The sequence below is a fragment of the Danio aesculapii genome, chromosome 10 (genome assembly GCF_903798145.1).
Source record: "Danio aesculapii chromosome 10, fDanAes4.1, whole genome shotgun sequence".
In the NCBI taxonomy this organism is placed as follows: Eukaryota; Metazoa; Chordata; class Actinopteri; order Cypriniformes; family Danionidae; genus Danio; species Danio aesculapii.
In genome coordinates this window covers 32,837,360-32,850,776 of record NC_079444.1, presented here as the reverse complement: position 1 = coordinate 32,850,776, position 13,417 = coordinate 32,837,360, and the positions used below count along the sequence as shown (strand labels likewise).

At 34.3% G+C, this 13,417-nt stretch overlaps 1 protein-coding gene across 6 annotated transcripts in view; it reads left to right on the top strand.

Annotated features, from left to right (window-relative positions):
* The window catches only part of cux1a (cut-like homeobox 1a), a 250,599-nt gene that overhangs the window by 195,901 nt on the left and 41,281 nt on the right, over nucleotides 1-13,417 (top strand). For 3 of the 6 annotated variants that reach the window (XM_056467309.1, XM_056467310.1, XM_056467308.1), the window contains 4 exons: nucleotides 3,695-3,796; nucleotides 6,420-6,506; nucleotides 9,505-9,549; nucleotides 9,638-10,101. In XM_056467309.1, coding sequence (XP_056323284.1) covers nucleotides 3,695-3,796; nucleotides 6,420-6,506; nucleotides 9,505-9,549; nucleotides 9,638-10,101 — 698 coding nt within the window. The remainder of the gene's footprint in view (nucleotides 1-3,694; nucleotides 3,797-6,419; nucleotides 6,507-9,504; nucleotides 9,550-9,637; nucleotides 10,102-13,417) is intronic. The other 3 variants (XM_056467313.1, XM_056467311.1, XM_056467312.1) reach the window with 3 other exon arrangements.

The following is a 13,417-nucleotide window of genomic DNA, read 5'->3' as shown; positions in this document are numbered from 1 at the left end:
GTGCGTGTGTGTGTGTGGCAGAATTCTTCAGGCAGATCCACAGTGCCACCACATTACAACTGGTGGTTGAGTCTCCCCCAGGGCGGCGCTGTGGGTGGCTGTGTGTGTGTGTAAGAGAGAGAGAGAGGGCGAGAGAGCATTACTTCCACCTCACACACACACGTCCAGCTGCTCTCCTCACACACCAGTGATTCTGACCTTGCCCTGCTGTCCACTGCTCATCGAGCGCTTTCTCCTCTGCCACTTTTTCCTTTTCTCTGCATATTTATTATTATTGCACCGACCCGTCTGATGATACTTCCACACTGAGCTCTGTTGTTTCTCATGGACTTTGGCCAAATTCACGCCGGCTCTTTGTTGTGTGGACTAGTGGAGGACAGGAAACAGTTTGAGTCGTTGCACAGGAAGTGCTGCTGTAGCCGCCGGCAGTGCAGGTGCTGATACACACAGTCTTATTATTATTACAGACAAGCCAATGATTGCGAATGGCTTTTTGGATTTTGAGTTTGGTTGCATAAAATGAATACGTTTTTGAGAATAGCATTAGCTTGCGTTTGCATTTCAGTGCTTGCTTTGTCATGTTGAAATAGTAATGCTAAAAAAGTCACACTTTACAATAAGATTTAATGTTAATGTATTTACTAACATGAACTAAGTATGAACGATACTTGTAGAGCATTTATTAATCATGCTTTAATGTTTACTAATGCCTTATTAACAGTCAAATTCATGCTTAACTAACAATGAACAACTGTATTTCCATTCACTAAGGTTAACAAACATGAATAAATGCTGTAATAAACGTAGTCTACATTGTTTGTTCATGTAGTTAACTAATACAACCTTATTGTAAAGTGTTACCAATAAAAGCTATGTTTTTGGGGGTGTTCACACTTGGCAGGTTTGGTTGAAATTGTTTAGTTATGAAATATGAATCCAACTTAGACAAAAGACTTTAAAAACTAATCGAATAAAATCCCAAAAAGAACTGAATGCTCAATTCCACAATGCAGTGTTACCCTTTTAGTTTAATACTGATCCTTGTGTGTGTGTGTGTGTGTGTGTGTGTGTTTGTGTGTGACAAAAAAATACTGATGTTGGTTTGACTCCTTTACACGTTTAATAAGCTCTTCGCGTAATAATGCAATACTTTTAAAAGAAATTTCCCCAACACTGTTAACTTGCACACACACATTTCATAGCAAAAATCTGTGAATTATTTTATTATTTCATGATAAACAGATAAACATTAACTAATACAACCTTATTGTGAAGTGTTATCAAACAAAATATGCTTTTTAGGGGTGTTCTCACTTGGCAGGTTTGGTTAAAATTGTTTAGTTATGAAAAAATGAATTTAACTTAGACAAAAGACTTTAAAACGAACTAAAAACAGCCACTAAAAGAACCGAATGCTCAAGCGTACAATGCAGTGTTGTCCATTGGAGTTCAATACTGATCTTCGTGTGTATTTGTGTGTGACAAAATAATCTGATTTAATAAGCTCTTCGCGTGATAATGCAATTCTTTTATAAGAAATTTCCCCAACATTGATCACTTGCGCACACACATTTAAACCAAAATCTGTGACATTTGAGTTATTTTATAATATACATTAACTAATACAACCTTATTGTAAAGTGTTATCAAACAAAATGTGTTTTAGGGGTGTTCTCACTTGGCAGATTTAGTTGAAATGGTTTAGTTATGAAATATGAAACCCACTTAGTCAAAAGACTTTTAAAACTAACCAAAAACAATCCCCAAAAGAACTGAATGCCCAATGCTACAATGCAATGTTGCCTATTGTAGTTCAATACTGATCTTCGTTTGTGTAACAAAAAAAATCTTGGTGTTGGTTTGACTCCTTTACACGTTTAATAAGCTCTTCACGTTATAATGCAATACTTTTAAAAGAAATTTCTCCAACACTGAACACTTGAGCACACACAGTTGAAGGCAAAATCTTTGAGTTATTTTAAAATATTTCCCAGGTGAGCAAGTGAGACATTTTCACAGTTTTTTTTCTTTAATTCCTATAATATTTTTTTTTCTTTTTGAGAAAGTCTTATTTCTATTAGTTTGGCTGGAATAAAATAGCAAAAAATAACATTTATTTTCAAGTCATTATTATTATTAGCACACTTAAGAAATTATATTTTTCAAATAGTTACACTAGTTACACAACACAGTTTTCTAATGAGATTCCCAAGTAACCTAATTTGCCCTTTAACTTAATTAACCTAGTTAAGCCGTTAAATTGGACTTTAAAATGAATTTGAACTATCTTGCTAAATAACTAGTAAACTAATCATGTCTTCATTGCAAAGATAAAAGAAATTAGTTATTAAAAATGAGCTATAACTAGACCCACATGGAATCTGCGCGCGCAGAAATCCACAGATTTCTGCAGATTTTTAGCCCATTATTGAGTCTATGTATTTACTTGTGTAAATGTGTGTAAATTTATATTTATACAGTTTTCAAATTAATTTCACTAATATTATTGGGATATTATAACAGTAATATAAAAACATTCATATGATTTATTCATACGAGTAATATTTTCTGTCTTTTAGTTGATATATTATATGAGAGACTTGCTTTGTTTACCAAATAAGTGAATCTAATTGGATTTGCATTGTAAACATTAAATAAAGTTTAAATAGTATTACTTTTTAATTTCATCTATAAAGTTTTTAGTTATGATACTCCTAAAATTCTGCATAAATCCACTGATTGTTTTACAAAATTCTCTGCTGAAATAGCAAAAATCTCCCCGCATTCGCATGGGTTTCGTACGGGTGATCCAGTTTCCCCCACAAGTCCAAAGACATGCGCTATAGGTGAATTGGGTATGCTAAAATTGACAGTAGTGTCTGAGCGTGTGTGTGAATGAGTGTGTATGGATGTTTCCCAGTCATGGGTTGCGGCTAGAAGGGCATCCGCTACGTAAAAAACATATGCTGGATAAGTTTGCGGTTCGTTCCGCTGTGGCGACACCAGATTAATAAAGGGACTAAGTCGAAAAGAAAACAAATATATATATATATATATATATATATATATATATATATATATATATATATATATATATATATATATAAACTATTTAAGTTTTGCTTTATGTATTTGTGTAAATATAAAAATTCTTGCTGCTTAAAACTTTTTAGTTGAATCAAATTAATTTTCCTAGTCATCTCAGCTGACATCAATCAAACTGACTAAAAATATTAAGTAAATTTTTTTGGTGAACTTATTAAAATAAGTTAAGGTAACATAAGAATATTTGTTGTCTACTTTTTGTCATGAGATTTTTTACAGTCTATTTAATACGCACATATATCTTATGTCAAAGCAAACTTTTATTTTGGATGCGATTATTCTAATTCTAACTCTGCTTTATTCTTTTCTAAAATCTTTATTCTAATCTATTTTTAAAAGAATATAAATTTCACATGAGGGCTAATAATTTTGCCTTCAACTGTACGTTGAGCATGCTTATCCCAACATCCAACATTGTTTTAAATGCTTAGTAATATTCATTGCAAAAAATACATCATCACAGTCATTTTTTTGTTTCTCATCAACAATTGTGAGCACACCCTAAAGATCATATGCTTCATTTCAGAACAAAACAGATCTGGATTTGGTTACGCTTGACGTCACTCACAGCTTTCTCATATGTTCGCAGGTAACATCACCACACGGATCCGCACACCTGAAACCGGCTCCGATGAAGCCATCAAGTCCATCTTAGAGCAGGCCAAGAGAGAGTTACAAGTGCAGAAAGCAGGTGAGTCCGTTTCTGCCCAACAGGGAGTCCAGGTCCGAGGTATTCGCATGCGTTTTCCCACTTCCTCACAATTTAATCACTTTCTATAGGATAGGACTCACGCTTGCCATCTAAACACCATCATTTTTTTTCTGTTTCTAAATGAGATGATATGTTTTATGTTGAAGAGTTGATTTGGCATTGTCATACTAACTCAGTACACTGTTCAAAAAGTTTGGGGTCAGAACATTATTTTTTAAAATAATGGATGCATTAACTTGATCAAAGTGACATTTATAGATGTTCCTTTAAACCAGTGGTGCCCAACCTTTTCCTTATGAAGGGCCGAAAACCAAAGTTGATTGAGGCTAGTGGGCCGGATTTAAATATAGTTGCCATGGGTAATTTACAAATTTATTTAATGAAATTTAAAGATAACTAGAATACTTTGCTATATAATAACTATTACAGTATATATATATATATATATATATATATATATATATATATATATATATTACATTTTATAATGAACTTACTACAGTAAAAACAATCTCATTTATAACAGAATGGAGTTACACTAGTTCACTGATGTCTTCTGTATAGTCCTCTGTCCGTCGAGGGACAGTATTTACATTTTTAAAAATCAGATTCATTTACAACATTTGGGTGACACGGTGGCTCAGTGGTTAGCACTGTCGGCTTACAGCAAGAAGGTCACTGGTTCGAGCTGGGTCAGTTGGCATTTCTGTGTGGACTTGGCATGTTCTCTCTGTGCTCTGTTTCCCCCACAGTCCAAAGACATGCACTGTAAACTCAATTTGGCGTAGTATTAACACAGTATGTGTGTGAATGAGTGTGTATGGGTGTTTCCCAGTACTGGGTTGCATCCACTGTGTAAAACATATGCTGGATAAATTGGCGGTTCATTCCGCTGTGGCGACCTCTGATGAATAAAGGGACTAAGCCAAAGGAAAATGAATGAATGAATGAATTTACAACATTTCATTGAAGCGTTTAATTTTGATTAGCTTTTTTTGGTATCTCAGCAATAAAACACACAAACCCTCTCCATCGTTCTCGTCTGTGATGGGATAGTGGGCCAAATCAAAGGTTAAAATGGGCCAACTTCACCCCGCGGGCCCTACTTTGGGCATCTCTGCTTTAAACATGTTAAAGATTGTATTTATTTTAATAAAGTCTGAAAAATGCACATTTTCACTTAAATATAAGGTTTTCAACATTGATAATAATAGTAGTACAATATTTATTAAACACCAGTTTAGCTTATTAGAAAATTTTCTGAAGGATCATGTGATCAAAAACTGCCATTTCAGTAATAAATAACATTTTAAATACATTTGCTGCTTATTAATAGTTATGAAGGAAGTAGTTGTGTTTAGGTGTTTGGTTAGGGCTGTAGGATAAGATCATTCTTTATAAATACTAAACAGTTAATATTTTAATAATAGGCAGGTTAGTAAAACCAGTAGTTAATAGTGGGAATTGCTATGTAAACTAAAGTGCAGCAAATGCATTTGGAACAATTTTATACGACGTTTTGGTATACAAATATACTTTATGTACTGTACTTGCAGTATACTTGAATGTGCATCTGATTTTGACCTATGTGTGGATTAATGGGTTGGGATGGTGGGCCAAATCAAAGGTTACAATGGGCCAACTTTGGCAGTGAGTCCTTCTTTGGGCTACTCTGCTGCTTCAAACATTGTAAAAAAAAAGTTATTTAGAAAAATGCACATTTTAACTTAAAAGTAAGGTTTTCAACATTAATAATAATAATAACATTTTGATTAAACACCAATTTAACTTATTAGAACACTTTCTGAAGGATCATGTTATCAGAAATTGCCATTTTGGCAATAAATAACATTTTATATGCATCAAAATAGAATATTGTATTACTATTACTATTTATACTGTATATTTGATCAAGTAAATTCAGCCTTGGTGAGCATGAGAGTTGTTAAAGTCTTACCAACATCAACATTTTGAACAGTAAACTGTAGAAAAAAAAATCCGTTAATTAACATATGCCCATTGCTCATGTTTCAGATGTGTGTTTTATTTGTTACTCTTTTGAATTGCATGATGAGATTATAATCTTTGTTCTGACAACTTTAGATGCTGAAAATTGAACATACAGTTCACAGAATGACCTTTATTGACATTTATGTTGGTCAGAAAAAAATATGTTGTATATAAAAAATAATAAATGAAGAAACAAGTCCGTACAGTAACAGATATACTGGCAGAATGAATTTACAGCACTTCACATCACCAACCAATGCAGTATATCATCTCAAACTACTAACAATGCCAATAAAAGTCCCTTTGTTAAACTTTTCAACATCAAAGGTTGTCAGAAAAGAGATCAAGGTCTTAAAATACGATTCAAAAGAAAGCTTAATTAACGGATGTTTCCTTCAGTGTCATATATGTAAGCTAAAAATGTAATTGCAGTGCAGATTTTGCACAAGTACTGTCTAACACTACAAGTGAGTAACATACAGAGTCATAACCCCCCTGTTTTGATTGTTTAAAATTCCCTCCTTTACCTTTTCCTGTCCAAGCTTGTGTTCTGGAATTAAACTAACTGTCTCTTCCCCACCTGCCACTGCAGACGGCGTGGGGGAGAGGCATCGGCGATCAGGTTACCACAGAGGCTCGGGCAGCTATTTCCAAATATATGCACACAGTCTAAGACTTGGTGAGGTTTTGTGCTGTCTGTTAAAAGTTTCTTCCTCCCCACCCCACCCCAACCCAGATTTGAAGAGCGCTACTGCTTCCAATGAACTTCTCACTGTCATAAATCAGTCTGAGTCATGGGGATTTATGACCGATGTATGTTTTATATATATACATCAATGAAAAACCCTGTGTACGTACATGCGCCGGGAAATCTTTTATGATTTAAGTCAGTCGAAAGCAGACGTTTTTGTTTAGCTGCTGTTCGCGGAGAGGATTTTCGCTACGTTATGTCACGTTAAATGTTAAATGTATTTTTTTATATCGCTGAGTAGGGCAGCAATATCTTCCTAGCATCCTTTAAAGGAATGTTTCAACCCAAATTTGATCATTTATTGATCCTCTGTTGGTTCCAGATCTGTATGATGTTTATTCTTCTGTGGAACAGAAAAGAAGATATTTTGAAAAATGTTCATGCTGCTATTTTCCATTCTGTAATAGTGCAGTCATAGCTAAAAGTGATGTTTTTTTTTGTTTTTGTTTTGCAAGTTTAGTTAGACCATCAAAATATGAGGAACCGGTTATATTTGCTAAGGGGAAATTCTAAAGTCAGTAAATTTGTTTAACCGATAAAATGATTAAGCAAAATGTACCGCTTATCGCTAAAAATTTGTATATGGTGTAACAGCTGTTCCTTCACAGTCCTCAATAATCATGTTTGCTTGCATTAACACAAAGAAAGCAAAGTAAAATTGCTTTAATTCAATAGAAATTATTTCAAAACAGCCCAGAAATGAAATGTTTTGTCACACTTTATTTTAAGGTATACTTTTTGCTATTAATAAACTATTAACTAAGACTGGATTTAGGTTTGGTTAGGGTTAGGGATGTAGAATAAGATCATTTTTTACAAATACTAATAAACCGCATATCGTAATATCGTAGTAATAATAATATCGTAATAATAAGCAGGTAAGTAAAGCCAGTAGTTAATAGTGGGAGTTACTACTCAAACTAAAGTGCAGCCAATCTCTGTTCCAGACTTCCATGTAACGTCTATGCATTTAGAACAATTGTATTCTACTTTTTGGTATACAAATATACTTTATGTACTATACTTGCAGTATACTTGAATATGCATCTGTTGATTTTGACCTACAGTATAAAAGATTATCGGCAGAAACATGAATGTTACAGACAGAGCAGCTCACTGTTTTCAATGCTTGAAATGCTGAAGAAAATCCCAAATATTGTTGTGTGAAGTTTATGACGGCAACTATGAATTGAACTGATTGTCTTCAGAATAAGGTTTTAGATGGTATTTTCTTTTCCATTTATTTGCGTGTAATGAATTTTAAAGCCAGCACAGCTGCTTTGTTTACCATTGAAACGCCATTATTCCTGCTGTTACCAACAGGCAGTATTTGCATTAGTGATTTTTTGCATTTTTAATTCAAAGCTAAAGTCGAACCATTATGTTTTTACTTCGCATTTTGTAATTATAGTACTTAACTCACTACCTGTGCAAGCTAATATATGTAGCATCTTAGTGTGGATTGTGATTATAGCGCAGTGCTTTGTTTCCTCTTATTTCAAATGACTGCTGATAGTTCAGCTCATGATGAAGCAAATAAACATCTGGATCATGCATTTTAGTTAATTTTATTGATTATTGAACTTTATTGATTTGAAGCTTAAAGGTTAATTGATTAATCATAAAATCAGATCAGTGTCCTAACCTGTTGGTAGAAATTGTAGAATGTTTTCATTGATCTTAATTCAATAAAATTATGTCCATTCATAAGAAAGAAAAAATCGATTCTACTTTTAGTCATGTGACTATGTACAGAAGATTGCAAAACACATAGACATCAACCTGTTTAGGAGCTATAGAAATACATGACAGCTATTGATCAACCTTGCGGAGATCAAATATGGTAAAAAAAAATACCTAGTCCTAAAATATAATGATGTATATCTGAATTATTGTGAAAAGCTTCAGGCATACATAAAGATTGGAAAAAAGTATTGAACACGTCACATTTTTCTCAGAAAATATATTTCTGAAGGTGCTTTTGACCTGAGATGTTAAAAGCAACCAAAGAAATCCATATATGCAAAGAAAACAAATCTAAATAGTTTATAAATGAAGTTTCTTGTAATCAAATGAAATGAAATGCCCAGACAGCAGCTCAAATCTCACAGTAGTTCTTCGGCAACCCTCTGCCCTTTGTCATTGTAAATGAATATTAGCTGCTTTAGTCCAGTATCTACATTACCAGAATGATGAAGATGAAACCAGGGTGGACATTTCAGCAAGACAATGATCCAAAACACAGCCGAGGAAACTCTCAAATGCTTTCAGAGAAAGAAAATCAAGCTATGGAATGGCCCAGTCAATCACCTGACCTGAATCCAATAGAAAATACAAAATAAAGCTCAGATTTTATAGACGAGAGCCACAGAAGCATCAAGATTTTTACACTCTGTTGAAGTCTGGGAATGAATCACACCTGAGCAATGCATGTGACTTCATTTTCTACATGAGAAGCGTCTTTGAACTGCTATCATTAAAAAAAATAACTTTTATATAAAGTGTTAAATACATTTCAGTAGTTCACTTCTTTCTCATTGTGTTATTGCATTGTTGTTATTACACCATTTTTCAGATTCTTTGTTTTGTTTTATTTTTACATATGTACTGTTCGGGTTTTTACCAAAATCTGGTTCAATTCCATGTCAACAGCTCCTTTAGAAATTATAATTCACAGGAAAAAACATGACATGTTCAATACTTATTTTTCCTGCTGTACAAGTGTAAATTCACACTAAATATAACTCAACATGATCAATAGTCATACTAGCTGTAAAACCTCTCGAGCAATTTATTCTGACCAAAAAGTAATAATAAAAATCCATAATTGGCCATTAAATGAAGATCAGTCTGTCTATAGTCTCTACCATGTAACAGTGTTTATGATGCTTGACAGCTTGTGATATCATACTTTTGTCTTCCACAGAAGAATCTAACATAGATCTGAAACCCATGAGGATGACTAAGCAATGTAATTTCTCTCTTCTTTTACCCTGTTTGAGTGACAGTTTGGTAAAAACTGATTGTGACCGCTCACGTTTCATCTTGTGTTCCCACAGTCGAGAGCTCTCAGCCTCCGTCCTCCTCCAGCAACTCGGACGAGAACATTCGCTCCATCCTCGAGCAGGCTCGCAGGGAGATGGAGGCGCAGCAGGTGGCACTGGAGCCAGTCTTGAAGGCCAGTTCCATGGGTCCGACGGACCTCTCGCTCCTGGGCTCCAAACTCCTGGGCTCCCCGCTATCCACGCTGCCCTACACCCCCATCACCCAGTCTCTGAAGAAGCCCTCCAGTTCACCGCTGCTGGACTTCCACCATGGCGGAGTGAAGAAGGAGATGGGCGAGGTGGCCGTTTCAGATGTGGGTCTGGACGGGGTGGTGCCCAAGCTGGGCCGTCTGTCTGAGAGCGGTTTGGGTGGAGGCTCGTGGAGGGAGCACTGGTGGAGCACAGGCCTGTCGGAGCGCCGCGGGTCCAGCCAGCCGTCAGTTAGTGAAGACGCACACAGTCAAGAGGACAGCAAAGAGGTATAATGATGGGGTTTAAGTAATATTAGTGTATATCGGGACTATCCAATTGGTGGCGAGGCAATTTGTTCCGGCCCTCCAATTAGTGTGACCAAGACATTAAAAAGTTCAGTCGAAAAACAGCCGCTGTAGTTATGAAGTGACATGCATCTGTTCAATACAGCATGAGATGCAGTTAAAGGCTGCGCAGAGCGTGAGACATTAAGCGAGTGGTGCGAGCAGCCGAAAACGTTTGGACACTTAATCGTAAAGGCTTCTCAACACCACGTTTCTATTGCGTGGAACGAAACTGCTGCAACTAAATGAAGTTAAGCCACCTGTGCGCTAGTTTAAAGATCCGAGCTTGTACATTGAGGCTAATACGCACGCACGCACACTGGATTAACTATAGCAGCGGGCCATTTACATGTCACGTCTTTTCCACACGCAAGTTCGTTATTTCCAATGTAAGAGTATATGCCAATATGCGCGTGCAAGCGTAGCGATGCGCTCGTGCCTTCCAGATGCACGAGTAGAAAACATCTTACGCTGTAGTGGTGAAAGTTGTGCGTGGCTTTCAGTGCAATGCAAACAAAAGATATGTAGACGAATTATTACAAATTATTAAAATGATCATGTTTGTATGAACGCAGATGATAACAACAGTTCATTTAAATACGTAATATAAAGCTTAAATTTACATTAGACGTGATAACCGTAAAACCATGATTGTTCTTCAGACTATATAATCGTTGCATCCCTAATTGTTATGCAGTTCAAAACATAACATATGAATGTGTCTGAATGTAGAAGAAGCTTACTTAAGCAATGCACTGCTTTTGTTGTGCTTTAAAATACAACATTTGAATGTTTGTAAAAAAAAAGCCTATTGTACAATGTTGTGATGTTATGTCGTTTCAAAATACAATATATTAACATTTTAATGTAGAAAAAGCCAACGTGGTGTTTTAAGGAGCAAAAATACAACATATGGGCTTTTATATTCTGTTGTATCATCACTCCTATTGCAAGTCATATCTCTCCGGCCCTTCATTTGGAATGCTTTTTATAAACTGGCCCCCATGACAAACTAATTGAATAGTCCTAGTGTATATGACGAAATTGTGACAAAAAGTCTAGACAACAAATATTTTTTGTTGCTTTGACTTATTTTAATCAGGTAATCAGGTTTCAACTTTTTAAAAAGTTATATAAAGGCCCAATCCCAATTCTACCCCTTAGCCCATCCCCTTACTCCTACCCCTTGTTTTGCACGTTCACGTGAAGGAGTAGCCGTGTCACAATTCTCGTTAGCTTGAAGGCGTAGGGCTAAGGAGAAGGGCTAAAAACTTAGCCATTGAAACTTAGATTTTTCAGGACCTCACTCGAAACCAAGGGGTATGAAAATTTCTCAGAATACACGAGCTAAAACAGCAACATAGCTGCACACGGAAGTAAGGAGATGCACAAATTAGTATTTTTTGTAATTATTATGCATTTTTACAACGAACAAGCATATATTTTAACACATTCATAAAGGTGTTCATGTTTTACCATCACGGTTTAAAAAAAAACGCTAAATTTTGCTATCCATGAACCGTAATAATAACTCCTGTATAGTAGTCCCATAACATTCTGATGCTCGATGACACTCGAATATCCTTTCAGAATAATCTAGTGACTGGGTATGACCGTTTTACCATGTCTGGTATGATGATAATGTTGTGTTTGTGTGTTTACAGTGATAAATATGGCCACTGTGTAAATGCACAGTATAGTTACTATCTTAATGCCAAATTCTATCGTTATGATAACATAATATGGTTGCCTTCGGTGACTTCCTGAAGATAAATACTAAAAAATAACGCAACTGTAATAACTACAGCAGTCGCGATCATAGATCTCATATGAAGAAAGAGATTGCGATGACATATGATGACATGTGCGGGTGTTGTAGTGCTGTACCATTTCTTAGGGGTAAATGTTGAAGCCCTTGCTTTTTACACTGTTTCAAGGGGAAGGGGTACAAAAATAGAATTGGGCCAGAGTTTAATATTATATATTTTGTCAGTTTGATTGATGTAAGTTGAGATGACTAGAAAAGTTCATTTGTTTTGTTTTTCGCGCTGCTTATGCGCCCTGCATATCCTGTTTTTGCCGTTGCGCACTGTGTGCTGAAAAGTGAAAAATATCAAGGTTCTTTATTCTAAGTTCTTTATTTCACTGCTGTTGGAAGCACTGCAGGTGCGTGAAGATGTTCTGTTGTTAATATGTTCGCATGTTAAAATAAATCAGTATTTTAAAATGCAATATTGAATGTCAGACACAAAATAGACCCGTCAATTATTTTTTACAATTAAATATTAATTTAATATTAATCTGACCAGTTAACCATTAAAATTCGGTTAACAAGCGGCATTTGTCGGTTATCAAAATTAACCGAAATGAGCATCCCTAGTGAATATATATTACATTATCATATATTTCATATTTATTTATTAATTTAGAATATTTATATTATATTTATTATATATAATTATATATAATTTTGAATATTTATTATATTTAATAATTTTGTAATTATTTCAAAGGAGTGTGATGATGTGTATATATATTATATTATATATATTATGTATATTTACTATATTATATATTCACTATTTTTGTGTTGTTTGTATTGTTTGCTTTTTACTACTTTTTTGTTTTTCATTTAATGTTTTTACTTTATTCTCTTTTATTTTAATAGTTTATGACAACACTGAATACCTTCTGTAAATAAGGCTATTTCTTTCCTATATGTTTAGAGTACCATTAAATGTCCAAATGTGCAAAAAAAAAGGTAAAACTGTGAATAAAATAAATATGAACAATACAACTGGAAGGAGAGTAAAACAGTAGTCAAATTTTAACTTGGTTAATTCATTTTTTTCTTTTGCTTAATTTGCTTTTATAGTTTTCTTTGACAAATATTTGCTTATTTTGTTTCAGTTTTATTTAATAATTTATTGAAATATGTCTACTTATTTTCTCTGAATGGTCACTTTACAATAAGGTTTAATTAGTTAATATATTTATTAACATAAACTAATAATGAACAATTATTTTTACACATGTATTAATAATAGGTAAACATTTGCTAATTAATTATTCAATTCCAATTTCATGCTTGTTTGCATTAATTAATGCAAGTTAACATGAAATAACAGTGAGCAACTTTATTTCTTAAATTTCTAATGTTAAAAAAGATTTAAAAGGACTGTAATAAATATATTATTTATTGTTTGTTCATGTCAGTGTCCCAGTACCCACCCTAATAGTGATATTGCATTCTGTCTCA